The 27,101-nt window shown below is 39.6% G+C and overlaps 4 protein-coding genes across 4 annotated transcripts in view; all 4 read right to left on the bottom strand.

Annotated features, from left to right (window-relative positions):
* Positions 1-3,451: 3,451 nt before the first annotated feature.
* On the bottom strand, positions 3,452-6,393 carry kcnk7 (potassium channel, subfamily K, member 7). The gene is made up of 3 exons (XM_041780186.1): positions 6,060-6,393; positions 5,233-5,628; positions 3,452-4,194 (listed from the first exon to the last, which is right to left on the bottom strand). Exons 1-3 carry the CDS (start codon positions 6,391-6,393, stop codon positions 3,911-3,913), a joined length of 1,014 nt encoding a protein of 337 aa, XP_041636120.1. The 3' UTR covers positions 3,452-3,910.
* Positions 6,394-9,075: 2,682 nt separating this feature from the next.
* taf6l (TAF6-like RNA polymerase II, p300/CBP-associated factor (PCAF)-associated factor) lies at positions 9,076-15,035 on the bottom strand. The gene is made up of 12 exons (XM_041780214.1): positions 14,924-15,035; positions 13,866-14,034; positions 12,508-12,594; positions 12,267-12,417; positions 12,135-12,185; positions 11,945-12,039; positions 11,794-11,868; positions 11,271-11,491; positions 11,046-11,178; positions 10,745-10,873; positions 9,648-10,144; positions 9,076-9,480 (listed from the first exon to the last, which is right to left on the bottom strand). Exons 2-12 carry the CDS (start codon positions 14,010-14,012, stop codon positions 9,135-9,137), a joined length of 1,932 nt encoding a protein of 643 aa, XP_041636148.1. The 5' UTR covers positions 14,013-14,034; positions 14,924-15,035; the 3' UTR covers positions 9,076-9,134.
* Positions 15,036-16,009: 974 nt separating this feature from the next.
* cth1 (cysteine three histidine 1) lies at positions 16,010-19,113 on the bottom strand. Its single transcript, XM_041778868.1, has 2 exons — positions 18,961-19,113; positions 16,010-17,209 (listed from the first exon to the last, which is right to left on the bottom strand). The coding sequence occupies exons 1-2, from the start codon at positions 18,979-18,981 to the stop codon at positions 16,277-16,279; spliced, it is 954 nt and encodes a 317-aa protein (XP_041634802.1). The 5' UTR covers positions 18,982-19,113; the 3' UTR covers positions 16,010-16,276.
* A 1,723-nt stretch (positions 19,114-20,836) lies between these two features.
* The window catches only part of mta2 (metastasis associated 1 family, member 2), a 39,039-nt gene continuing 32,774 nt past the window's right edge, over positions 20,837-27,101 (bottom strand). The window contains exons 15-18 of the mRNA XM_041779266.1: positions 26,957-27,046; positions 26,758-26,876; positions 26,502-26,644; positions 20,837-24,766 (exon numbers count right to left, since the gene is read on the bottom strand). Coding sequence (XP_041635200.1) covers positions 24,613-24,766; positions 26,502-26,644; positions 26,758-26,876; positions 26,957-27,046 — 506 coding nt within the window. The 3' untranslated portion in view covers positions 20,837-24,612. The remainder of the gene's footprint in view (positions 24,767-26,501; positions 26,645-26,757; positions 26,877-26,956; positions 27,047-27,101) is intronic.

The following is a 27,101-nucleotide window of genomic DNA, read 5'->3' as shown; positions in this document are numbered from 1 at the left end:
ACTTAGGCTTTAGGTGGTTTGTATTGCACATATTATGCTGCTGAGAGTCTAATCAAATGATCCGTTTTACTAATCAACGAGGAAATATTTGTGATTTTAGCCCAGAATAATCAGATAATCACTAACATCTGGATTTAGAGGAAACACTGCTGTAAACTGGAGCTTTAAGAGGAAAACAACACTGACATATTCTGAAGACTGATTCAACTAGCGGTTTCAGTTTCTTGATTTAATTTTTTTTTTCTAAATTCATAACCATATAATTTCACTTATTTAGGATTTTATTAAACTTTGAAATCTTCAAGTTTGGTTTCTTGTAAATTTCTGACTTTATAGTTTCAATTCTTTTTTATTTTTCCCTCAAAAATAAACAGAAACATTTCATTTTTATAGAATGGCTCTTGATAACCACCATTTTGTCCAACAAAGGATTCTCTATTTCATATTAAACTTAAAGGGTCATGGTCACATTTATTCACTGTTTTGTTTTCCTTTTCTTAGTAAAATTGGCTGCTTCTTCATTTTGGATTTCCCGTGTTAAAATAAAAAATAAAAAAAAACATTGGCTGTGATAAATGCTGACTGCAGTCTGTTTTATGTTGATGCTGAGTTCAACATCCCTAACAGAAAACCTCCCATAGAGTAACTGGTGTTCATACTGTGACTTCCTAGTCTCTGTGTTCGGAGGTAGCTCAGGGACAACAGTTGTCTGAGATATTTGGCGCCCTATTTGACCAGCTGGGGAGAGTCATGTGACCGCTGACTTACCATCACAGGATGGTCAGCTCTGCCTGTGTCAGAGCTACTGAGCTACAGATCATTGAGTGAAGGAGGACAATGGAGTAACTCTGCAGGGATTCAGCCCCAAAACATCAAATCAACAACAAATCTGCCTCTTTCTGCATCATCATTGCGGTAAAACTTTCAGACTGCTTCCACACATTGCAGGGTGTTAAAGTGAGGTAGAAGAGGGTCTCTAAAAGACTGCATCTGGACCATAGATCTGGACCAGGTTAAAGGAAGGATGATTCTGTATTCACCTCCAGGTTCTCTGCAGCTGCAAAGTAACAGTTCTACTGCCAAGAGTAAAACCCCCCAAAAGACAGTCATGACTAAAGCCTGGCCACCAGCCCCAAAGTCATTATATGTCTATCTAGTTTTATTACCACAACAGAAGATGACATTGGAGAGAGGGGATGTAAATGGTGCATTCCAGTATCATTGGCTCTCATAATTTAAGATGGGTATGAGCTACAGTGATTAAACTATAAAATCCTGTCCTAAAGTGATAAATCACAGTTATAATATCAGAATTTATTTAGAGTTTAGAGGCTTTCAGTGAACATTTATAAGTTTAAGATGAGGATATTAGTTCCTGAGGTCACTGTGATCAGACTGTAAAGAGTAGATCTGTAGAGCAGTCAGTCAGAGATCAATAACCTCATCATGAACACAGACCAGAGTCTGACTGAGCGGTGGAGGCGGGGTCAGTGTTCGGTGGTACTAGGCACGCTCACACATGGATGGTGACTCGACTGTTGTGGAGACAGTCACAGAAAGAACAGCAGGCCTCTGTCAGAGACATTTCAGTGAAGAAATGCTACACAATAAAATGATCTCAACTAAAAATAGAGACCAGGAGGAAGGTTGTGACAAACTCACAATGATTCTAGGTTAACTTGAATTTCTATGTACTTTCAGAAATGATAATAAACCACGTAGTTTAGAGATTTTCTGTCCTTATTCAAAGTTTCTGGGCATAAATTCTGATTTTAAAGGGGAATTCCACTTATTTCTTATATCAAAGTGGGTTTGAGGTGAAGGGGATCGTTGGGGTTGATGTTTTTTCTTTTCTTAGAAATTGCTTAAAGGTCTTGAGATGAAGCGTGTGAACTTATTCTTCTCCTGCAGCATTACATGAACCAGTGATGACATCTTGTGGTCAGTTTTGTACTTGAATCTGTTCATCTGAATTTAATGTTTACATTTTTCTTACTTCATCAGCAAAGACATAAAACATGAAAACTTTGGTTTACATCTTCTGCATTTACTCACAGACATAAAAGAATTATTCTGACTTTGATCCGAGAACTTGGATTTAAATCTCAGAGTTCTGACTTTGATCATAGAATTCTGACTTTGATCTAATGATTAAGACATTGATCTACAAGGATTTTGACTTTGATCTAAGGATTCTGAATTTGATCTATGAATTCTGACTTTGATTGGAGAGTTCTGACTTTGACCACAGAGTTCTGACTTTGATCTAAAGATTCAGACTTTGATCAAAGGATTCAGACCTTGATCTAAGGATTCTGACTTCCATCGTAGAATTCTGACTTTGATTGTTGAATGCTGACTTTGATCGTAGAGTTCAGACTTTGATCATAGAACTCTGACTTGACCGTAGAGTTCTGACTTTGATCCTAGGATTCAGACTTTGATCTAAGGATTTAGATTTTAATCTAAGGATTCAGTCTTTGAGCTAAGGATTCTGACTTTGATTTAAGAATTCTGACTTTGATTGCAGAATGCTGACTTTAATTGTAGAGTTCTGACTCTGATTTAAGGATTCTGACTTTGATCTTAGGATTCAGATTTTGATCTAAGGTTTTTGACTTTGAGCTAAGGATTCAGGCTTTGATATAAGGATTCAGATTTTAATCTAAGGATTCAGATTCTGATCTAAAGATTCTGACTTTGATCTTTAGATTCAGACTTTGATCTAAAGATTCTGACTTCCATCTAAGGATTCAGACCTTGATCTAAGGATTCTGACTTTGATTATAAGGTTCTGACTATAATTGTAAACCTCTGACTTTTTCTCAGCATTGGAAAGAAATAGGTTTGATTTAACACCCCAAAGAATTCAGTTGCCATGTTCCTCTTCTGTAGTCCTGTATCTAGGAGCATGTTGTTTTAATTTGCCTAGCAATGAGTCCATTAAGTCAACTATGTGAACAAATAATAAGATTCTAGAAGAAATACAACCTTTTTAACACCACTGCAAAAAAACAGTCATGTTGAAGTTTGTGGCACAAATTTCTCAAACTTTTCAGTCAATCAGATTTATTTAATGAAAAAAAAAACAATGTTTTGACCTTAGCATGCACAAAACACAGAAACCTAACAATATACATGTTTAGAAAGCTCTTTATAGAATTTCAGATAAATGTTCTTTACAGACATACTTTCTTGGCCCACTGGACCCACTTTTGGGTCCTGACCCACTGGTTGAGACAGTGCTATTTTTTCTCTACCATGACCTCCAAGTTAAATTGATGTCTGAAAACCTGATATTTTTTCTCATATTCTGTTCTTTCTGACACTTTTGATCATTAAAATTACAATTGTATCGTTTTAAGAGGATTGAACAGTCTCACTTGCAATAAGGGGAATTAAACTTACAATCCAACTCTTTGCTTTTTTTAAGAGATAACCAGATGTGCACTTTGAGCTAACTGAAATACTTAGCTGATCAATTCATTGAAAGCAGAATTATTATTAATCAATAATGAAATAAATCAGTATTTATGGGCCAAATATTTTAAAGTGCAGCTTTTGAAACAAAGTAAAATGTAACCACTGTTTTTAAAATGCAGTTTTTTCTTTTAAAGAATATTTTTTGGGCTCTTTGGCCTTTATTCAGAGAAGGCAGCTGTAGAGAGGCAAAATATATGGGGACAGAGCATGGAGGACGACATGCACCAAATAGTGCCAAGGCAGGAAGTCAATCCTATGATCAGCGCATGAGGACTACAGCCTCTGAATATGGGCGCCTGCTTTATGAACAGAGCCAAACCAGCACCCTAATTTATTTATTTATTTTTTTTACCTTCCCTCTGTGGTAACTCAGCTGGTTCTATCTGTTGACATCCTGGCAATGTGGAGAGTAGAGTCAGTGGTCAGCTTAGCTGTCAGAAGACATCCTGGTGGTGTGCAGTTCCATGTCAGCAGCCAGTTCTTCTGTCTGAGAATTCAGCCGGTGAAGTGGGGTGGAGGAGATGGTGCAGATGGACTGGGAGTATTGGGGCTCATCTTCACACTCACTCAAAGTCAGTTCATTCAGATTCAAACCTTCCAGCTCAGCGTACTGAGGACCGGATAGGAGCCTGAGGACTGAGCACACCTGGGGCACCTGCAGGACCGTGTCCTTAAAGGTGATCAGAACCACCAAACCAACAACCAGGTAACCTGAAAAGAGAGCCGTATTTTACATATATATTCAGAGCAACAATGTGTAATGTTTCCACTTTAAAATAGAATGCTCTGCAGCAGCCTAAATCCTGATATTTGTTTTGTGTTTTTAGCCAAAGAACTAGAACCTTAGACTTGGCAGAAAAAGCAGAAGTAAGCCTAACACTATCCACTGGAATACTGACTACTTTTTAAAAGTATGGGTTTGAATTTTCTGTCCTGCATGATGTTAATTATTTTGGGCCTATTGGAGAACAAGCTTGGACAAAAGCTAAAGCCATGCTACGTAAATGTCAAAACTAAAGTTCCCTCAGGGACCGATATTCACTGTCTTCTGCTGTAGTCAATGCCAGTAGAGCCTGAGAGGACACTTTATCTCACATCACTTACCTAAATGGCACTTTACCTAACCAACACTTTACCTAACCAATATTTAACTGAACCAACACTCTACCAATACAAAACTTTCTAATCACCACTTAACTTAATCACCACTTTACTTAACCTGCACTTTACCTGACAACCACTTTACCTAACCAACACTTTACATTAATCAATATGTTACCTAACCAACACTTTACTTAACCAGCACTTGACCTAACCTACACTTAACCTACCCAATACTTTACCTAAACAACACTTTACCTAGTCACCATCTTCCTAACCAACACTTTACATAAAACAAAAATTTTTCTAACCAATACTTTACCTAACAAGCACTTTACCTAATCAACACTTAACATTAACATACACTCTACCTAGTCACCACTTTCCTAGCCAACACTGTACATAAACCAACACTTTTCCTAACCAGCACTTTATCTTACCAAAACTTTACCATACCAACTCTTTACCTAGCCAGCACCTAACCTAACCAGCCCTTTATCTTACTTATACTTTACCTAACCTACCAACACTTTACCTTACACTTTATCTTACCAACACTTTATCTAACCACTACTTTACCTAACACTTTACCCAATCAACAATTTTACTAGCCAGCCTCCTAATCAAAGTCTTTATCACGGTAGTTACATGTGGTGAGCAGCTCCAGCGTCTCCCTTGCTCCTGGATTCCAGCTCCTCCCTAAAGTGTCCCCCCCCTCTCCAACGGTGCTGAGGGTGAGGAAGCAGAAGAAAAGAGCATCTAAGAAGCTCCAGTTGGGTTCCAGGAGGATCACAAGGAGAGCAGGGAGGATGAAGAGGAGGCTGAGGACGAGCACAGAGAGGAGGAGGGCGTGGAGGAGGGCAGCCTCCGCATAAGGTAGACCCAGCAGGACGTGAAGGACATGGATAGGAGCGTGGGTAAGGATAGGAAGGAGGAGCTTGGAGAAGACGGTGAGGAGAAAGAGGGTGAGAGGGATCCCTAGGGTGCAGTAAAAAATACAAAAGAGTTTGGCCTCCTCTGATTTAGGAGTGGACGAGTCGGAACCTAAAGGAGAGGAAGACGAGAAGAAGAGATACCATTGAGGAGAATTAAACATCTTTTACAAGCTTTTTAACAGCCAAAATTTCATTCAGTGTGAAAGCCTACAGTAACTGTATTTGATATTGCTTTTGGAACTTGACCATTACTTTTTTTTTTTTTTTTTCATAAGAAGCCAAAATTTGTCTTGATATAAAGGGTGAATTTGTTTTTTGAGCCCCCTGGTACTTACTGATATTGTTAGTTATAAATGATAACTATAATTGAGACCTTTTTGATGCCACATAGTCAATTGCTGGATTTAGTGTCAGATTTCTGACTTTGACCTCATAGATGGCAAGGAAACATTGGATAAACATGAATCTTATAATTAATCTTATAATTAAAGTAGTTATGTCCTGTATACAATTTAATCATATTTCTTAGTGGTATCTTACCCATAGTGGTGAGCGTGACAATGACAAAGTAGAGCGAAGAAGTGAACCCCTGGCATTGCTCCTCGTCCTCTTTTAGAACAGGAACATCCCTCTGATGAGCCGTCAGCATTCTCCTCACAACCTCCTTCAGCTTCTCCTCCTCCACACACGGGTTCTCCTTCAGGAATGAGCTCCACACCTGCTGCACCTCCGCTCTCAGCTCCTCCTCCACTGGCCTCTCCACGGCTGAGAACACCACAGCTCCCAGCAGGACGAGGACAAGGTAGAGGAGGAGCAGGCAGAGGAAGGCGTTGGTCCTGATGAAAAGTCTCAGAGAGGAGAGGAATGGGGCCATCTTTGGACCATTGCTGGGTCTGAGTGGAGACTGAAACAGGACACTAAGAGAGAGGGCGCTAGCTTTAAATATTTACAGCAGAGGAGCAGCTCAGTAAACAGATCAGATTAACAATTAGGACTCTACAGGAACTCAAAAAGACAAAAATAACAGTTCAAAAACTACAAAAATGCCTCTTTAATTCAGTGTAAACAAACAAATATATACAACACGTGTCAGTTCTTATAACAAACACAAAATAGGCCTCAAACACTGTCAAACTGCTTCTTTTCTCCCATAAGTCTCTCCTTGTCTCCTCTTTTCAGAAGATGCAGTACATGGAGTGTCCAGTAGAGGCATGCTCTGAAAGTGAGTCACTCCCTTAATGAAACACTCCTGGTAAAATAGAGCTTGGATGTATCCCAAACCACACCATTTGCACCATACTAACTGTAGTCTCACGTTGAGTATGGTACAATCCAAATTCATTTGGTCAAAAGTAGTTTCTGCAAAAAAAAAAAAAAAAAAAAAAAAAAAAAGATAATAATAAAAAAAGACGAGGATCGACCAAAAGCTCATCCACACACCAACAAACAGTGTAAATTTCAAGTCACTATACTTTAACATGTTTCATAACAAAAATAACTACACAGCTGTGTTAAAACTGTTAATTTCTATTCATGGACCGACTGTCATATTAGTTTGTTGTTAGCATAGCATCAAAACTCTAACCAGAAGTATGTCAACAAAAAAGTCATGTGATTCAGTAATGGGCCTTTTAGCATGGTGGAACAGCATGCTAACTCTGAGCAGATTTTGGGCACAGCCCATTTTCCTACAGAAGCCATGTTCCTCTGATGTCATGCTAGGGCGTGAGGTAATGTTGGGTGGTAATATGGTAATACTGTATCCCAGGGTATTTAATAATAACCACGATATTGTTTTAATTACTGTCATAAAGATGGTACTGTGTAATGAGTGCCTATATAGGATAAATGCCTTCAGAGCCTGTGTCTGTTTCTAACAGCAGCACCACTGTTTGAAAGTGAATATGCTATACAAATGATGACAAAACTTCTGTCAGGGCCTGTGTCCATAGCAGTCTTTTTTTAGAGCTGGCAGTGCTTACTTTTAGTTCTAAATCAATGTAGTCCAGAATTCTGAGCTATCAGCACTCTAGGCAGAAAAAACATCCCCAAGGTCAGCTGTGTGCACTTAAAGCACACTTGCCAATCAAAATCAAGAGAGGGTGGGACTTCTGACAATAGCGGAAGAAAAAACAATCTGCCTCATCTTTTTTCAAGGGTAGTTTTCAGGTCTGCAGCTGCTGCTTGTGTCAGGACAGGATTCCTTTACATTGTGTGATATTTCCTTGAAATACAGTAATATGAAGCATATAAAGATATTTTAAAACAATGTTACAGATTCTACTGTGGGAAGCAGGACTTATTTTTTGTACCATAGCAACAATAAACGTTGGTGAGTAGCGCTCTGGAAATGAAGTCCTAAACACTGCCAGCGCAAAAAAGCCACCTATGGACAAGCAGCCTTGTTGATGTTGACTGAATTTGGCTGATAATAAAAAAGTCAAAAAAGAACACAGAATTCAAACATGCTCATATTCATCCACTATGGCATGGTGCAGCGCTCTGGTCTTCTCTAAAGTCAAACCTTTAAATGTGCACCACTGGTTTTACTGTGATCCAAGGCAATGCAAGTTTGAAACACTTATATTCTTATTTCTTCGGGTAAATTGGTGATAAGAAATTATCTCTGGTTATTATAACCAACCATGCTGCAGCAGCATCAGATACAATTACAACCACTGGACACTTTGAAAACCTGAATTTATGTTTATGTGATATGTACATGAAGTTAATTGATAGTTAGTGCCTGTTTTGAGTGCTAAAGTAGTCTGAAACCTCTTATAAACTTCCTGCTAAGTAAAGCTGCAGCTGGACCAAGCTCACCATTATTACACAACATTAAAATAAATACCTACAACTGTTCTTTAGCTGTTTAAAAGCACATGAAACAGTACTCCACACTTCATGTCTGTTAACAGTTTGGGATCACAACTCCTCAAATAACCTTTGTGTGAGGAACAAGAGGATTGCACAAATGCCATTACATACAGAATTGTTTTTTGTACAAGCATTTTGTATAATGACTGAATCAAAACGCCTGTAGAGGTGCGTGCTCAGCTCGCTGTGCTTTCACGTGTTCACCAGAAAGTGCTTGGTCTGACCTGCTTCCACCTGTATAATGTGGTTTTTAAACACCTGGTGGTAATACTTTACACAACAGGAAAACTTGGGGAGGTTCAACACCATCAAAAAACGAATACCACCCAATCTTTGTATAAAACTCAAATGTTATCATGTTGTACTGTTAGATTCTACGTCATAAAGATTACTGGTTTTATTTTACTACTTCTATCAGTTTCACATCTTTAGTGTGACATGACAGGAACTCAGCTGCTGTGGGTATATGGTCTATTGGTAGGTATGTTTAACTTTACTGGAGTGGTGCTTATGGTTTTCCTTTACACTTTTAGGAAGTACCACTAGGGGGTGTCATAGTGGCAGATATTTTAAATACTGCACATTGTAGTCTCAAATGAGTTTGAATCAAACAGAAAGACTTTCTTTTCTGTTTCAATGTTCTTTTTGTAGAAAATATCAGTTACAACAGTGTCTAATGGTGAATGAAAATGTCTTTATCAATAATCACCACTGATCATCAGTCTGAGCAGAACTGTCCTACAGCGGCAGGTAGAGGGAGTAATGTGAGCACGCCCAGCGGCGTACAGGTTTGCCCACCCTTCCAATCACAGGCAGTTTGTGGGCGTAGGCTCGAGGCGGGACCGCCGAGAGGGGAGGAGTTGGGAGAAAAGTTGTCTGGAAAGGACGTCGCCCCTGACAGCGGCGTCCCATCTGCCGCCCGCCAATGAGGAAGGAGAACGCCGGAGGTCCCGTCTGAGGGGAGGTGAAGCGAGATTTAGGGAAAACGTCCCGAGACGGTCCGGCTGAACGCTGACCAGAGCGAGAAGAGGATGACCTGGAGCGCTGGACGGAGGAGGAGGATGAGGAGGAGCGAGCAAGGGACCTGAGGGAGGAGAGAGGATAGAAGAATTTCAAACTTTGATGTGACTGGATTTGTTTTAAACAAGTGGTATATAAAAGCTCAATTTTCCTAAATTGTAAAAACTGTAACAGAGGACAAACACTCAGAACCACTTTTAGATTTAAAAAGCATGCTTTTTGTTTCGTTACCTTCCTGAGCCAGTGGCAGCAAGGCTTGGCGGCAGTGGATCTGTGCGAGGACTGCCGTCCTGCCTTGGGCTGATGTTGAGGTTGGCAGTCAGCTGTGGCATCTTTCTGGTGGTTTCTGGGTTTGAGGCTGGGCCCGGAGGCTCCTTCCTGGCCTCGCTGAGCTGTGATGGCATGAAGGGAGGGTAGCTACCCAACCCCGGCCCTGTACTGAAGCGGACCGCCAGGCTGTCGCCAAAGAAGGAGTAGAGCTCGGTGTACATGTCGGGGAGGGGCACGGGGGTCCACTCCTCCCAGGGACAGCCGGCCCCGCCCGCCTGCAAGTGGCTGGCGATGCCAAGGGCTGCCTCTGAGAGTGGCTCCGGAGGGGGGCTGAGGCCGGGCGAGCTCACCCTGTAACCCAGACCCCCCGCCACAGAGCCCAGCTGACCCCCCGGCCCCCCCTCTGGAGGCTGAGACAGAGATAGAGCCTTCATCTTTAGGAGACGCTCCACTGCCACCTACAGGACAAACGAGAGAACACAGCAATGATTACACTGCGAGGTCCCAACAACAGAAGGACGTGGATTGGAGTTACAGAGCATGGAAGGGAATTAAGAGACTGTTTTCAGCCTATATGCTAGAATAACAGCAACTTCCTGTTACATGGCAGCAACCTTTGATGGGCTGCCAGAGCCACACCCCTTAAGTTTTACACATGGCCTGAATAACTTTTTTTTCTACAAGATCCTTTCTGGCTTCACACAAAATGTTTTACATGGATCTGGATTCATTTTGAAGGAGGAGTTTATTCTGGAGTTGATGTTTGAAAAACCAATGGAAATAACTACTCTTGCAATTTATGTACAAACACTTCCTGTGGGCGATTCACTCTAATGACCATAGACATTTTTAGATCTCAGGATGACGGATATGCCAACCAAATTTCATCTTTCTAGGTAAAACTCCCTTCAGGGCCTAAGTCTGGTGAGTCTTTATACACGCTTAGGTACAAAAATTTGAGGGAATATGTAGAAAGGAATAATCCCTGGGATTTTAATAGGGTCCTTGCACCCTTGATACTCAGGCCCTAATAAAAATTATCTCTCTTCAGTACTGACCAGGATGGCTCCGTAGACTTTGTGTCCGTCTGCTTTGACCTGACCATTCGAAACAGAGTAATCGTCCAGAACGGCCTGAAGGTTCGCCCAGTACGCAGGAAGATGAGGAAATAGCACTCTCTCTACTGCCTGGAGAGAAAAAACACACAAAAAAGAGATATGAGAGTCAGTGGAGCAAATGTCAGAGAAAAATGAAAATAGAGGAAGGTCAATAATCTTTGAAAGACCATTTTTATGTTAGCTTTTGCAAAAAAATAAAGTATCATAATGATGCAGATACAGATGTAAATCCTGATCATACCTTCCATCCTAGAGCGTGCAGGCCGACCACGGCTCCATAGTGCGAGCAGAGCGGTCTGACTGGGTCAGACAGAACCTTCTGGAGTGACAGCAGGATCTGGTGGTAAAGTCCACTCACCAGGTCGCCATGAGTCCTACAGAGAAGGAAAAAACAATCAGAAATGGAGATACGATCCCCCATCATTAAAAAAAACAAACATGAGTCTAAAGTGTCTATTTCCCTGACCAGAAGATGTGGCTGAGCAGCAGCGCGGCGTAGTCTCTGAGGGTCCAGTGGTCGTTGAGCGGGTTGATGGAGGCGGCCAGCGGCTCCAGGATGCAGTACATCACACTGGACACCAGACTGCGTACGTACGAGCCCAGGTACAGGTACGGGTTCTGGACTAGACTCTTCACCATGTGAAGAAGTCTGTTGAGCTGCTCCAGGTCATGACTCACAGACTTCACCTGCAACCAGAGGCATGGAGGACTGTTTTTTTTTTACATTGTTTGACATTCAATATAAATATGTGAGTAAATGTAAAGTAAATGTGAGTAAAAAGGATGAATTTTAGCACTTTTATGCAAATAATACATGTTAAATCTTTAAGAACTTCCAGTGGTTATCTGAATATGTAAAGCACTTCTCTCTATTGAATTCTTCCTTTAATTTACACAGGATTAGGCTTGCTGCAGCTCTTCCCTGTTGAAGTATACTGAATACTCATTAAAATGTCTTAAGAAACTGTGGATATTAAGTGTAAACCTACCCCGCTGATGACGTAAACAAAGTAAGGAAGGAGGGCAGCAATCTTAGAGTTGGACTGGAGGTCCAGCAGAGCCACCTGAAACAAAAACAAGATAAATGTTAGAAAACCTTTAGTTTAGCCTCAGAGAATCTCTGTGTGCAGCAGTATTTACCTTCATGAGGTGAGGATCCTCTCCCAGGATGGCTCTAGTGATCTGCTGGTAATACTTCAGCAGGTCATCTGAGAGAGTCTGGACCGCCGAGGGGACTGAGACCAGAGGAGAACAGATGAGATAAAATACCATCAGGGACATTTAGGATGCACTTACACCACGAGTCAGGAATTATCTAGCTGTGTCTCACCTGTCCCCTGAGGCTCCAGGTTTCCTTTTCCATCCAGGTATGACACATTCACTGACAGGAGAAAACAGGAGAAGTTATTGTTAAACTGTTCTTCTAGATTAACTGAGGGCTTCTGGTTGTGCAAGGACTCACCTCGGACCATGGTCTCTGCGCAGCCTTTGGGGATGTTTGTGGCTAAAGCCAGCTCCACCAGGTTAATGTCCCGATCCTCTATGAAGAAAAGCTCACCTTCTTTCACCGAGCGGAAAGGGAGAGCATCCTGAGCGCCATAGCCACAGATAGCCTGAGGAAGAACACACAGACATTAAAGTAATGAACGATTTTGACTACTTTAATCTTAGAGAGACTCAGAGAGACTCCTCTACCCCCTCACCTCCACATTGCTCCAGCGCAGGGCTCTGTTAAAATCCTCCACTGTCAGCTTCCTCCTCTTGGCATGCCTCATGAACTGAGAGCTGCTCTGTGACCGTGAAAAACATGAAGGCATCAAACTAGAGCTGAAATGAACTTTTAGATAATTCTAGTAAAAATCAAACATTGTCAGTATTTATTTGGATAACACTGCAGCAGTGTGGAGTATAAGGGACAATTTAAAAAAAATTCATGTTTTGTAGATCCAAATTTTTCCCCAATCCTGAGAATAAAGTCAGAATTCTGAAATCAAAGTCAGAATTGTGAGATCAAAGATGGATATTGAAAAAAGAATTCTGAGATCAAGTCAGAATTTTGAAATTAAAGTCAGAAATCTGAGATCAAAACCAAAACTTGAGATTAATGTAAGAATCTTTGAATAAAAATTAAGAATTCATTACAAATTCCAATGATTTCTTTTTACAATTTTTTTAAATGTTAAGAACAAGGTCAAAATACTGAGAAAAAATGACAGAATTCTATTTTTTTACTCAGAATTCTGACTTTTTTCTCTGAGATATGACTTTTCTTACAATTTTGGGGTAAAAAGTTGTACCTTATTTTTTCCCACTGGCCTTAGTTCTCTTCTATTCAGCAGAAATTGAGCTGACTGACATGATTTCTGGGTAATTTCTGAAATTTACTCCAAATTGCCAGAAAACTGTTGAAATTATACGAAAACACTGGCAACATTACAAATTGTTACCAGTGTTTTTATAAAACGTGGGCAACTGGTGGGCCAGGGGTCACATGGGTCCTCACTTAATGCAATCACCAACATTTTTTTATATAAATAGAAACATTTCTCTTGTAATCTTTGACTATTGGTATGTGTTTTGTTTATTTAAAAAAACAGATGTAATTGGCTGCAGTTTTTTTTTTGTAAAACCTTATACATCTTTTACATGCACTTGTCAAAAAATAACTATGCAAGTATAATATATCAAATTAAAAAGCAACTATTTATTCATTGCACTGAAAAAAACTGCTTGAAACTGATTTTATTAACAATTTGTATTTGCACTTTAGCTCCAAAACATAAATAACAGTATTATAAATGATCATAAAATTATTACATTCTTCCTTTCATTGAATCATTAGTAATCAAAACCGTTAAATTGATAATATTAGACAATCTGTATCAATGTGGCCCTCTGGAATTGATAATAGACTTAATATGGCCCTCTTGGTAACCAAAGTTGCCAATCCCAGACACAGATGGACAGCCTATGATAAGCAATTGGCACTTTGCAGTTGTAATGATCACCAACTTTTAACCAATGTTCAGCAAACCCTCCCAAATGTTCCTGTAGAACCGACCTGGGCAGCCTCTCTGAGCCGGTAACAAACATCCTCAGCGAGCACAGCAGCCACATCGTCCCCGAGCTCCACGCCTGCGCTCTCGGCCATCAGTTTGACAGAGTCCCGGGAGACTTCAGCGAAGCGGCGTTCCTCCCGGTCCGTCATGCTCACGATGAGGACACGAAAACTGGAATTATAAAATACATTAAAACAAGATGACTATGCCCATTTTAAAGGTATTAAACGTTAAGAAAAAAAACGATTCAAGACTTAAAAATCTCTCGAAACCTAAAACAACAACCCTGAAACAGTGGGCATGATACACCTACATTTATATAATTTAATAAAAAAATAGATCCGCTTTACAGGTTATCTATATCTCAAATACACAACAAAACAAATACAATTCGTTCAGATGTCCACTTTAGATACATTTATTGTGTTTTAAGTGACAATATTAAATTTTAAAAATTAAATCAGCACATTTTCCAGGAGGGTTTGGGTACTCTTGGCTGTTTTGCGCGATGGCGCAGGCGCAGAATCGCTTTCCAGCATGCTAATCTTTGATGCTAACAAAATAAAAAGCGGGTCAGTCTATCCGGAAAAAATACGAAAGTGACAAATTAAACATTAAGCTAAAATGTATATAGCTTTAATACAATGCGGAAACTTCTGCAGTGGACTTTCAAAGGTTAAATACAGTGTAAATAAACCATGTTTCTAGACTGAGCCATTGACATTTAGTTAACAGTGTACTGATGTACAGAGTGACCGTGTTAACTGATGCCTTTTAGTAGACGTTGAGGACAGGAGGGGTCAAGACGGATGTGTCTTTGTTTAACTCTTTCTCATTTAAAGAACTATTGTCAATGTGGTGGAAAAATAAACAAAACCGCATCTGTTCCTAAGAAAATCACTTCGCACTTCGTGATAAGTCATCAGTCAGCATGGTAACTAGTTGAACCATCACACCGATCGTAGCAATGCTAGCTACAAACACATAATCTGCTAGTGGCGAGCTCCAAAACAGTTCAAATGTTAAACACTGAATATTTAATAATCAAAACAACCATTACCTTTTATCTAAATCGGCTGTAGATCTGATTTCATTCGTTACTTGTAGAAAACTTTATAGCTGCGTTGCAAGGTGCTAGCATGAAGTGCTACATTATCGGTGTCAAAGTAGCGTAACACCGGAAGAGAATCGAAGACATGCGGGAACTTTTCAAAATAAGACGTGTTAAAAAAATCGTTGGTTTTACCTCTGACCCTAGAAATGTTCTTAATTAATGAATCTGACCGAAAAATATATGATCGGTTTTAGTCTTCTTTAAAAGGATTCTGGTTTAAAGATATAATGGCCGAGCTTCTAAGAAAAAAAATGTATGTTCTTATATTTGTGGTCAGCAGTTTCAGTGCTTTTAACTTCAAAACAAACCCAAAAATGCAGCCACTGTCCCAATCATAGACGATCCCAACAGACACCATCAGTGCAGGTTATAAACATAAAAAAAACTGATAGTTGAGTGAAGAGTTTTTCTTAGAAGCCATACAGATAGTTTTCGAAGTAAAATGTCAAAAAACACTTGCTATGCAATATATAAATTAGAGATGTACTAAATCAGATGTTTTTTTAAATGTGGGGTGAAAAAAAATCTCCATTTTATAGCAAAAAAGAGGTGGATGACTATGAACTAACCAGCTCTGTGGTTTTAATGCTTTCAATGTTATGAACTTACACTGGAGGTCCAATGAGTTGTTGGAGGTTGCTCAAAATGTTAAGTGTATATGAAAAATGGGTATCATAGATTTACCCATACAGACTAGTTTTGATAAGTTATATATTTGAGAATTTGGTGATAAAATTACCAGGCCGCTTAGTCTCATGTGCAAAATAACTTGCGGTTTTTATAATGTTCAGTTTTTCCCTTTAAGTGTGTAATACTATTGAGGTACAACATCAGCACTGAATGCACAAGATTCTGAGAAGTTTTGTTCTCTAGCTTTCATGAATAAGTGAGGTTGAGCAAGTAGAGTATTATCTCATTGTACTGTGCAGTAATAAAGCCACCCTTCTGTATACATCATACATGTTGAAATATCCTGCAGGGGCTCTCCCAAAACCTAGGGAGACAAAAAGCATTTCAAACCAGAAACCAGAGTTTGTATCTTAAAATGAGTTTATTGAAGCTGCTGAGCTCAGACATTTCATTAACTCAATTCAATAATAAAGTATTTACAATAGTTAAAAACTTAAATTACACTCATAGCTACATCCTTAAGTTAGAGACCAGAACCAGATTAAGTCCTGATGACCTGCAGACACGAGTCCTCAAGTAAAATGACCTTCAGTTAAAAAATTAATGTCCACAGAAAGAATGAGAAAAAAAAAAAGAGGCGTGGCCTCAGTGCTGCTGGTCCTGGTCCAATCAGAGTGCCCGGTTGTCCCAGATCTCCGCCCCCTTGCTGCTCTCCAGGTGCTGCAGGTGCAGGGCGAGCGGTAGCAGCAGGTCGCTCAGGTGCTGGCTGGAGAAGGTGAAGGCATTGTGGGCGGTAGTTTCGGCGGGTGGCGAGGCAGACGGTGGGGAGGAGGAGGCGGAGGAGTCCGGGGAGGTGGAGGTGAAGGGGGAGGTGGGGGAGGGTAGACCAGAGCTGCTCGGGTATGGCGGCGGTGTCGTGGCAGTCTGCTCAGATGCCTTCATCTTACTGGGAAGGCCATGCTGAAAGCGGCAGCGTGTCCCGTACAGGCAGAAGCCGAAGGAGCTGAAGGTCCGACAGAGAGCGCCGCGTGGCCTCCACTCTTTGGTCTGAGGTGGTGGGTGTGGCTGTGGGCTGGGAGGGGGTGGAGTCTTCTCTTCATCAGTGGTGTCCACGCTGCCGCAATCCACATGCAGGAAGTTGCAGCGGGTACCAAATGGACAGACGCCAAAGGAGCGGAATGTGCGGCAGGGGACGTTCCTGCGGCGGCGGACAGCAGGGCGCTGCTCCGTGGGGCTGTGTACGAACAGGCAGCGGTTGCCATAGTAACAGTAGCCAGTGGTGTGGTAGCTACGGCACAGCTCCGTCTTGTACTTGGGGTGGCGAAAGGGAACGTGGAGCTCATGGAGGCCGTGGGCGAACTGGCAGCGCTCGGCATATTTACAGAAGCCGGAGGAGGAGTAGCTGGTGCACAGCTCTGTCTTATAACGGGTGGAGAAGAGCCATGGCGAGAGGGGCGGGGAAGACGAGTCCACCAGGGGGAGCAGAGCCTTCGCCAGAGAGATGCCACCTCCTACGTCACCGTCGGACTCCTCACTGGACAGGAGGTTATCTACCAGCTCCTCATCCTGGTATGGCGGCAGGAACAGGTCGTCACTGCTCATCTGGAGAAGAAAAAGTAAATCATGAAGAACGGGAACCTCGTACAGCTGACAAGTTTATTTCAACATTTCTACACAAAACTATTAGAATTTCAGAATAAAGAAAATCAGGACCAAGGCCACACTTAAGGGGGGATAAAGGGTAGAGCTTTCTGGGGCCCAGCCAACCTGGGGGCTTGGAGGTCAGGAAACTACATGAGGCACAGATTGTACCAATTTGAACGAATAAATCTGATTGAAAAATACCAAATTGAGGACAGTTTCTCATTGATGAGTTGATGGTGGGTCCTTAGATCCAAAGTTAGACTTGAGTTGAAGTTGTTAGGCTTGACCAATAGACAAACACTGATGTAAGGTAGCTAACGAAGCTTAATTTGATTTAGCTTTAATAGTTATAAAGCTACACTGTGCTACCTAAAAAATTAATAAAGCTTTTAATAAAGCTTGTTAGCTTTAGGTTAACTACGCTAGCTATGTAGCCAATGCAGATTTGTTGGCTTTTCAGTCTATGGTTGGATTTTTGCTTTAAAACAATGTAAAGTCAATCAGATCAGACTGTAGGGATCAGAGTGTGAGTGAGATTGAGGAGGACTCAAAACGCTGCATCATCCGTGCTAGACGTGCCCTCAAGTCAAACCAAGTTGAGCAGAGCTGCCCTTTGTAATGGAAAAGCCCCAGACTGTTCACTTTAATAAACATTTTAGTGTCAGGCTCATCAGATCAGGTTTTTGACTTAACTTTTGGTATCTTAACCCTCACAAGAAAAAAAAAAAATTGGATTTTATTTTGAAAGTTTTAGTGTATACTGATGATCTGAGAGATGTGCCATTTCAGGAAATACAAACCACTCATTAAATACAAAAATATTCAGGAATATAAACCACTGATTTAGTTCTAAAGCACATGGGTACAGAGTAGAAATAAAGCTGTGTCAATGATCGCCTCCATTAACAGAGTGGATTAATTTCATCTGTGGCAGATTTAATGAAAAAGTTGACTTATTTTGAAACCGTTCAAATGGATCAAGAGTGTCAATTCAAATCCAGTCTTTGTTGGCATGGAAAATATTCCCGTTGCCAAAAAAAGTACAAATTAATACAAATAAAGAAAATAAAATTATAATGAGTATCAAAATAGTTGAAATTACAGTTCAAATGTAGAAATTCTGCATTCATATATTTTTGTGAATATGCAGAAAGTCTGCTCATGGAGGGAGCATGGTGTTTGAGGTTCTTTTTTTTTGGTCACATGGTCTACATTGAACAGGTTTAAGGTTAAATATAAACACAGCTGTTTTTAATTCCCCTGTTTGGATCTGTTTGTTTTCAGTTGTCTGGTTTTAAACTTTTATTTGGAACTCAAAAAACGAAGTCATGAAAACAAGACGCTTTTAAATAATCACAAGAATTTTAAGTCACAAGTTAGAAATTGTTTACTGAAAAACTTATCTACAAATATTTAACTAAAACAAGATTTCACTTCATGTCTGCGTTTTATCAGATGGTTTTGAGTTCCGTGTTTTCACTGTTTAGTCAGAGGATTTTGGCATGTAGTTAATCGGCGAGCTTTGCTGTTGACTCTCTGAGCTTCCGTAGGTAAAACGTTTAGTCTTTAACAGTGTGAGGCTTTAGAGTCCAACAGTCAGAGTAAAGGGAGCTTTGGATCAGAAAGATTCCTCTAAATCTGAACTAAAATGAAAAATATTCGGTCTGAGAGTTTAAGAGGTCAGAGAGAAAACAGTCAAACGGACTCACCTCGAACATCTCTGCTGACATTTTTCTGGTTTTCGGTGATTGCAGATGAAATCCTCCTCCAGCAGCCCCGAGCAGACGGTTACCTGAGGAACGGTGAGCTGCTTTGATGGTACAGACCCCGAATCACACTGAGGCAACGTTGTCTTTTAACCTCGCGCTCTTCACTTCAAACGAGCCACAGGTGTGCGCGAAGTGACGTCACATGTACGTCTCCAGCCTCCAATCACGTCCTTCATTCGGCATGAAGCTGAATCCAGACCTAAACGTCTGTTTGACTACTTTAATACTCTTTAAATCGTATTAAGCTATTTAAAGTGATTCGAGGGACTATTTTGTGTGTGTGTGTGTGTGTCGTGGCGGATGTTTAATCTGAGTCATGCTGTAATAAACATCCTTAAAGGGGAAGTTGTCACCTCATTAAAGGTGTGTGGACATTAACACCTGAGCCTGAGTCTAAACCAACCTAATTAAAAACCGTCTGAGGAGAACAAACTCACCGATACATCATTTATTTAGACTCTGTTTAAGATCATTTTTAACATTTAAACACTCTTTGATTTTGCAGATTTGATTGGCTGAAAAAAAAAATCAAAGCTGATACTGAAAATATGACACAAAAAGAGTCAATTATATTTTTTAAAAACGGGATATATATACTTCAAATGTCCCATTTTAAAATAAAAATGTTACATCTCTGTTTAATTTTTATCTTTGATGTTTTGAATTTGTATCTCTGGATTTTCAAATAAATTTAACAAAGCAGCTCAAACATTTGAATTTGGTGGAAAAAAAATTTTGTTTTGAAATTTGTTTTAGTAAAATGTGAAAAGTTTACACACTCTAAATGCTGTCAGCTTTTAAAACCCAGGTGAAATTCTTTTTAAGGGAATGATTAATCAGGAAATACTTAAATTTAATTCAGAATTATCACATTAACATCAGGACTTTTAAAGAGAAATTTCTGTAAACTAGAGGTATCCAGCCACCTTTTCAGTTTGTTTTAACTATATTATGACTTTATTATGCCCTAAATTTATGACTTTATTATGCCCTAAATTAATGACTTAATGAACCTGACATTTTCAGTTTTACAAAGTCAAACATTTTTTAGTTTCTTCCTCTCTTTTTTTTCCTGTTAATTTTTTTTACTTATCAAACTCAAAAATTCTGAGCTTGATTTCTTGCAAATTTATTTTTGGTTTCTTGTCAATTGACGATTTTTAATTTAAAAAACCTTGTAAATTTAAGATTTTTTTAAAAATCTGGTTTGGTTTCTTATAAATTTACAACTTTTTGAGTGTTTTGTAATTCTTTGACTTACTACACTCTCAAACTGAGCTTAATTTCTTTTTGAGTTTTTTCTCAATTTTTATCAAATCATTCAACTTAAAAATTCTAACTTTGATTTCTTATAATTTTTCAACATGTCAACACATCATGTCAACTCAAAAACCTCCCGTGAGAGAATCAAGAAAGCATTACATTAAAAGGCCTCCATTGTCTTATTCAAATTTGGTCACTTCATCCTCACCAATATTAAAATAAAAAAGCCAAAACGGCAAAGTCAAAGCTTTAAAACTACCATCCACATCAATAGATAAGTTTAGGCTCTCATGTCCATGCCTTATTGGTGAAAATTAAATAAAATTAAAACAAAAAGAACAAGTGACTGACCACGAAGAAAAAAAAATCTTTATTTCTTTTCTTATCAAGATACATTAAAGGATACAGAGACATTGGAATAAAAAACACTTGAGAAAAAGTTTCAGTTGTAGCATGTTTGTCTCTCCATCATACAAAAATCAGCCCCCCCGTCCCTTTTCAAAGCAACCCCCCACACCCCCAACCCCCCACCCAGCCCGCCCCCCCCCCACAATGAAGGAGAGCAAAGATTCACATCCGCCTGTTAGAGCCATCTCCACAATACTGGAGCAGAATTACACACTTCAGATGTAAAAAAGTTTAAAATACGCCGCTTTTTATTTTATTCACGTTTCTTTACACAGATTAGTATTTGCTACAAACTCGACACTTCAATTTCTTCTTTTCCAGAAATATTACAAAGCCCACATTGGGACCAAACTTGATTATAAAACCAGAGTCTCCCCTCAGTTCAGCGGGAAAACACGGGAATCATAATGACCCAATTTATCACGTTTTTAATGCTCGCCCTTTAAGAACGATACGAACTGGAAATTAAATAAAATGTTGAGACAGCTGAATGTTCACATCGACTTCAAACCCAATCATCAACAATGCTGATTAAGGCCTTTTTAAAACAGTCATGTACACGTTAATACATCTTTATTTTTGACTCCTTATTGCAGTTTTAAACTCGAATCCCATATCTGGATTTTCAGCTCTAAAGGCCTTCCATACATATACAAATTCAACTTGTTGCGTGGAAAAAACAGCAATGTTTACATTAATAAAATGACAGAAACAAGTCATGATCTTGAAAAGCAATTACTTGATCATGGAGAAATGGAAGGAAGTAAAATGTATGGATTCATGTCCGTTTGGGGCGTCAGATTTCTTGAAAGTGGAGAGAAAGAAGCCAAACCACTTGTGTTTGAGAAATGTTCTAAAAAGCTCAAATTGGGACCAAACTTAGTTATAAAATTGGAGACTCCCCTTGATTCAGCGGGGAAACAAGGAAGTCACAAGGACCCAATTACTCACGTGTTAATGCTCGCCCTTTATGAATGCTAAGATCGGAAAATGTAATAAAATATTGAGACAGTTGTTCACGTTGACTTCAAACCCAATTACAAAAACATTCTCCAAGACCACCTTGAACCAATTTTGAGGGAGTTTTTCAACTTTCCTTGGCTGTTTTGTTGCAGGTTTACACATGAATTCTTCAAGTTGTTTTTTGGCCCTTAAGGCCTTGCGTACATTCACAAATTTAGCTTATAATTATGGGGAAATCCACTTTTTTTTCTTAAATTAAATATCAAAACATATCAAGTTCTCAGAAATCCAACTGGAAATTATTTTATTATTGAAGAATGAAGAGAGGTATAAATGTATAGGTCAGTGTCCTCTTATGGTTGCTGTGGTTTTCTTAAAAGGAGCTACAGGTTTGTTTTACCAATGTCAGAAAAAAACTACTTTTGAGAAATTTTAGACAGCTTATTGTGGGTCGAATCTCAATTATAAAATCCCAGTAACCGCTCATCATTGGTGGAAACATTGGAAGAATAATCCCCAATTCACTACCTTATGATGCTTTCTCTTTCCAAACAATAAAATGGGAAATTTGTCCTAGACAAAAGGCAACAAACCCTCTCACAAAGCACATTCATTAAGGCTGTTTCAGACCAATTTCAAGGGACTACAACAACTTCTGTGACTCTTTAGTTGCCCTTTTCGTGAACATTTTATGTCTTGATTTTTGACCCTCATGGCCTTCCATACATGTACAAGTATTATCATGGAAAACACAGCATAGTTTCCTCTCAAAAAGTGACAAAAATCCATCCAGATCCTGAGAGGGCAATCGAATTATTTTGTCACGGGAATATGGAAAAAGGAAGAACACGTGAAATATATCGATCCATGTCCTCTTAGTGCTTCCATCATTTTCTTAAAAACAATTTTAATAACAGTTAGAAAAAGCCAAAAGACGCACTTTTGAGACATGCTAAAGCCCAAATTGGGACCAAATATGATTATAAAACTTGCTCAACTCCTCATTCCAGCAGGGAAATGCAGGAATCGTAATTACCCAATTTAACACGTGTTAAGGGCTACCTTGTCCATCCAACAGATACAGGGGTGTTAAATGAATACTGGAACAACTGGTCTCTCATCAGCTTTAAACTGCACCACAAAACGCAGTCATTGAGGTATTTTTAACCAATTGAGAAGGCATTGTACTGCTTTAATATTGACTCTTCAGTTGTTGTTTTAGCCCTGATCTTCATAATTTAATTTTGTATAATTTGGCCTACCATACAATTGCAATTTTGACTTGCTCTCATGGGAAATCCAGAATTATTTTTATATGTCAAACAAAAACAAGTCAAGCTTGCAAAAAGGAAACCAAAAATTGTTTTTAACTTTGCAAAATGGAGTAAAATGTGTTGTCCTCATAATTTTGTCTATAGTGCTGCAGTCTTAAACTATAATTCCATATCTTGATTTTTTGCCTCTACTTGTTTTCCCAGATATTATTTTCAACATCATACTATCACACCCAATCACTGAAAACATTCAATAAGTGAGTTTATCCATGTTTATCAGACTTTTTTTTTTTTTTTTTTACATGAATTCCATAGCTTCATTTTGGCCTCGTTAACCTTCCATATATTGACATAATGCTGCTCTTTTTAAAACAGATTTTTTCCAACAAAACAGCATCAAACCCAATACCCAACAATGTTTAAATATGATTTTCAACAGTAAGTACAACTAGTTTGTTTTTTTAAAAACATGAATTCCATAGCTTGATTTTTGTCCCTAGTTGCCTTCCGTACATATTAATATTGCTACTTTTTATCTTAATCAGACTTTCATCAACGTAACAGTGTTGGGTTAATCCACAAAGCAAACTGTCAGAAGAGCTGCGTCTTCATTCAAACATTATGGCTTCATTTTGGACTGAACCATTTTTAAACCAAATGAGTTCCACGATCAACATAATTTTCCTCCATTAATGTAAAACTACAGACTCTACATGATTTGATCCGTTTCCTGTTGATTTTTGACTGCTTCAGATGAATTTAATCGACTCTTTAATAGCAAAAAAAGCGGAAATCTAGTAACAAGAGGAGAGATTCTTAAAAACTGAAAATATGACATGAGGATGGAGCTAGTTCGGAGGGTTGTAAAGAACATAAGTATCACGGTTAGAGAAATCTGATTTAAGAAGCTACGTTAGGATAGAAATAAGGAAGACCAAACACAAATGGGGATGAAAACTGATTTTTTTACGTGTTCTAACAAAATCAGCTTTATTTGGTTCCTAACACAGCATCAAAACAGTCCACGAGCGATGCAGCATGACATTTTTGCCAATTTTGTGCTTGCTTTATTTTTTTGACACTCACGGGCTTCCTTATAAGTGGTCGTTTGTATACCACGAGGTGCAAACAGGAGGGATGCATCCTATCAGGATTAATTAACCTCTAAATTAAGTGTGTTTGGCTCCTGGTTGTTGGAGGAAAAACAACGCTAAAGGATGAAATACTGAGAGCCAGTGAGCCATCGTCTCCTAACCAACAAGATAACAGCAGATGTTCCCCGCTAGGTTTGATTGGACGAGTGAAATCTTTGACCTCAGCTGTCTCATGTCGGTGTCATATATTTACACAAAGAGAGACATGGAGGGAAAAACAAAGTGTGCTTTGTCACCGTCGATCAGGAGGGACATATATGGATTTATGTTACAGGAAGAGGAGCAAAAGAACCAGGATGTAGAGGAAATACACAGCCCAGCAGGTGGCATGTTGGCATGTCGTGTGTGTCAGTGTGTAGTTGTAGAAGTGCTCGTGTTTGCGTTTTTTTTCGACGGCCTGTGGGATGAAACAGAAGACTAAAATGACGCTGAAAACAGGAAATAAAGACTACAGTTATGGCGTACTGTGCTGCCCCGAGCTCCCACCCCTGTCCCCGTGTCCTGCTGAAAACCCCGCCCGGCGCCCCGCCTCAGTCCTCCAGGACGATGGGTTCACTGGTGCTGGTGGGGAGAAGCGGCATGGCGAGGGAGCGAGGAGGTGGCGGCAGCTTGATCCGGACCAGCAGGTGAGGCTTCCTCGCTGCCCGGCGCATCTCTGACTGGGTCAGGTGTTTCCTCAGAGCCCTGAGAGCGAGGAAAGACATAGATGGGTTATTAAAATGATCTAGCATATTCCATCTCTCTATCATTATCAGGACACAGAAATACAATTATCTTTCCCTTTGCTGACTGTCTGTGGTTGGCAACCTTTGGAATAATGGGTGGAACCGGTGAGGTTGATATTGACATTTTGACAAACTAGTCTGAGGGATTTTATCTGATGGACTCCAGACCTTTTGAGGTCATTCTACACAAGATGGAATCCAAAGTTGTGCGAAATCAGTTTTTTTTTTCACTATAGGATGGGGCAAGAATCAGGGCCCAACTTGGCCTATTTTTACTACTTTTTTACAGTGTTTTCTGACATATAATGCCATATGACTTTTTAATTCTTTTTAATGCAATCACAAAATATCACAAGGATGATCACATATTGATCTTGAGTACATATGCATCAATATCAGTACTCACAGCGCCCCCTTCTGCCAAATGAACATTTCCACCTCTGAATTTTTCATTTTTCCCTGTAAAATTTTAGCCCCCATACACCATTCATCCTAGGCTTATGATTTTTTGTCGGGATATGGATTATCATCAGACCTACAAAAAAGCCTCCTGGACCAATGCCCAAGTCTCAATAGGAATGTCCACCAGCTTCTTCTCAATTTCAAATTAAGGCGTTTTTATTGTGCTTAATGTCTTTAACCTGGTGTAACTTCGTTCACATTAATTTGTTCTTCTACAGTTTCAAACAAAACAACTGTATCACATGGAACACACCTATCATTATAGCGCCCTCTGCTGCAAACAGGAAGTGACACCAATGGGTCATTTGTTTATTACTCATACTGTGCTGAATCTATCAAGCTCAATTTTTAACTAAAGTCCTCAAAATTGTCCAAAACACTGACATTTTTTATTAATGGACACCTCACTGGCAATGGCGAGCATTTCATTATCTTGCCAATTACACAGGAAGTTAACCTATTTCTGATATGAAACATCTGATTTACTTCAATTTTCACATGAAGAATCATGGTCCAACCTCTACACATTTAAAGGTTAATTTGAGGTTTTGCACCATTTACCAGTAAAAACTGTCAGAATTTCCCTTCTTCTTTGAACTTTATATCATAATAATCAGTCCTGGCCAGATCACATCATATAATCTAGTCTCACTTTAATCATTTCAAACCCATTTTAAAAGGCTTTAACTGAAAAATATGACTGATTTATTTAGTTGGCTTGGTCATTTTCTTTGTCTCTCGTTTGTCTCTTTCTTTTTTCCATTTTTGATTTAATGACAGTCCTGGGAGGATCTTAGTGGTCTTGGCTATGCTGTGGTGCAGCACAATACACCGTTTACAAACACTCAAGTGAGGCTTTATACGGGCAGTTGATGATGTCATCCTTTAATGTCTATAAACATTCCGTCCTCTACCTTTGAAGATAATGTCGTCGAAGCTTGTAAAAAACTTCATCCTTGCCTTTGAGGATGATGTCAGAGATCCTCTGACCAGAGACAAGAGACCTGGTTGAGGTTGGTGAGACAACTTAGGAAAAAAAAAAAAGACAGGGCTACCCCTTGCACAGTGAGGGCCAGACTACTGCTCAACAGTGCATTTTTGAGAATGTAGAGTACGTGGACAGGATTATTTTTGAAAACAAAGAAGGATAAAAACTAAAAACATCTGTTAACAACTTAAAATCTGATATGTGTTATTGTTAATTTATTACAAACCAAAGACAGGACATGTACCTGGTGTCCTTCGTAGCCACAAACACCACCGGGTTTGGCGCCTCCCCCTGACTGACCTTCTGCCTCTTAATGACTGACTGAGATGTGGTCCTCATACCTGAGGTATACGGCCTCCCATTGGCTGGGTAAGGAAGCCCTGAAGCCTGTTAGCCAATCAGAAAGCAGAAGAAGGAATCAACCAGGACGTAAGGAGAAAAACTTGACATATGTGACGTAAACAAACACGGTAATCATATTTGCCGGTGTTAGTACTCACGCTGTCAAAGCCTCTCTTTCCCAGAAGACTCTGCCCGACTCGTGGTTGGCTGGCCTGGTTCCTATTGATGGGGGTTGACGGTCCTCGAGACGCCTTCAGCTTCAGAGGAGCAGAGACGGCTGCAGAGACAAGACAATAACTAAGGTCATGAACCAATCAGAGTGGAGGAAACCAGTGATGTCACATGACTGGGTCTCACCTAAATCCTTCACGATGGCGGCCAGTGACTGTCGAGGCACCACTTTGCTCTTTACAGGAGTTTTTGTGGCTTTAGGCAGCCGTATCATACCTGAAGAGACATGTTTTATATTTTAACACTTTAACCTTCATTAAACGTGATTTAG

This window comes from Cheilinus undulatus, linkage group 22, assembly GCF_018320785.1.
Source record: "Cheilinus undulatus linkage group 22, ASM1832078v1, whole genome shotgun sequence".
Taxonomy (NCBI): domain Eukaryota; kingdom Metazoa; phylum Chordata; class Actinopteri; order Labriformes; family Labridae; genus Cheilinus; species Cheilinus undulatus.
The sequence above is the reverse complement of the archived record's forward strand: the minus strand, read 5'-3'. Positions and strand labels throughout refer to the sequence as shown.

Coding starts and splice junctions, on each gene's coding strand:
- kcnk7 (XM_041780186.1), bottom strand. CDS start 6,393: ATGGCCCCATTCCTCTCCTCTCTGAGACTTTTCATCAGGACCAACGCC. Junction 5,629..6,059: donor TGTCACGCTCACCACTATGG/GTAAGATACCAC, acceptor CCTCTCCTTTAG/GTTCCGACTCGTCCACTCCT. Junction 4,195..5,232: donor GCTGGAGCTGCTCACCACAT/GTAACTACCGTG, acceptor CTCTCTTTTCAG/GTTACCTGGTTGTTGGTTTG.
- taf6l (XM_041780214.1), bottom strand. CDS start 14,012: ATGACGGACCGGGAGGAACGCCGCTTCGCTGAAGTCTCCCGGGACTCT. Junction 12,595..13,865: donor GGCTCAGAGAGGCTGCCCAG/GTCGGTTCTACA, acceptor TCACGGTCACAG/AGCAGCTCTCAGTTCATGAG. Junction 12,040..12,134: donor CCTGGAGCCTCAGGGGACAG/GTGAGACACAGC, acceptor CTCTGGTCTCAG/TCCCCTCGGCGGTCCAGACT.
- cth1 (XM_041778868.1), bottom strand. CDS start 18,981: ATGTCAGCAGAGATGTTCGAG. Junction 17,210..18,960: donor TGTCAGCAGAGATGTTCGAG/GTGAGTCCGTTT, acceptor TTTCTTCTCCAG/ATGAGCAGTGACGACCTGTT.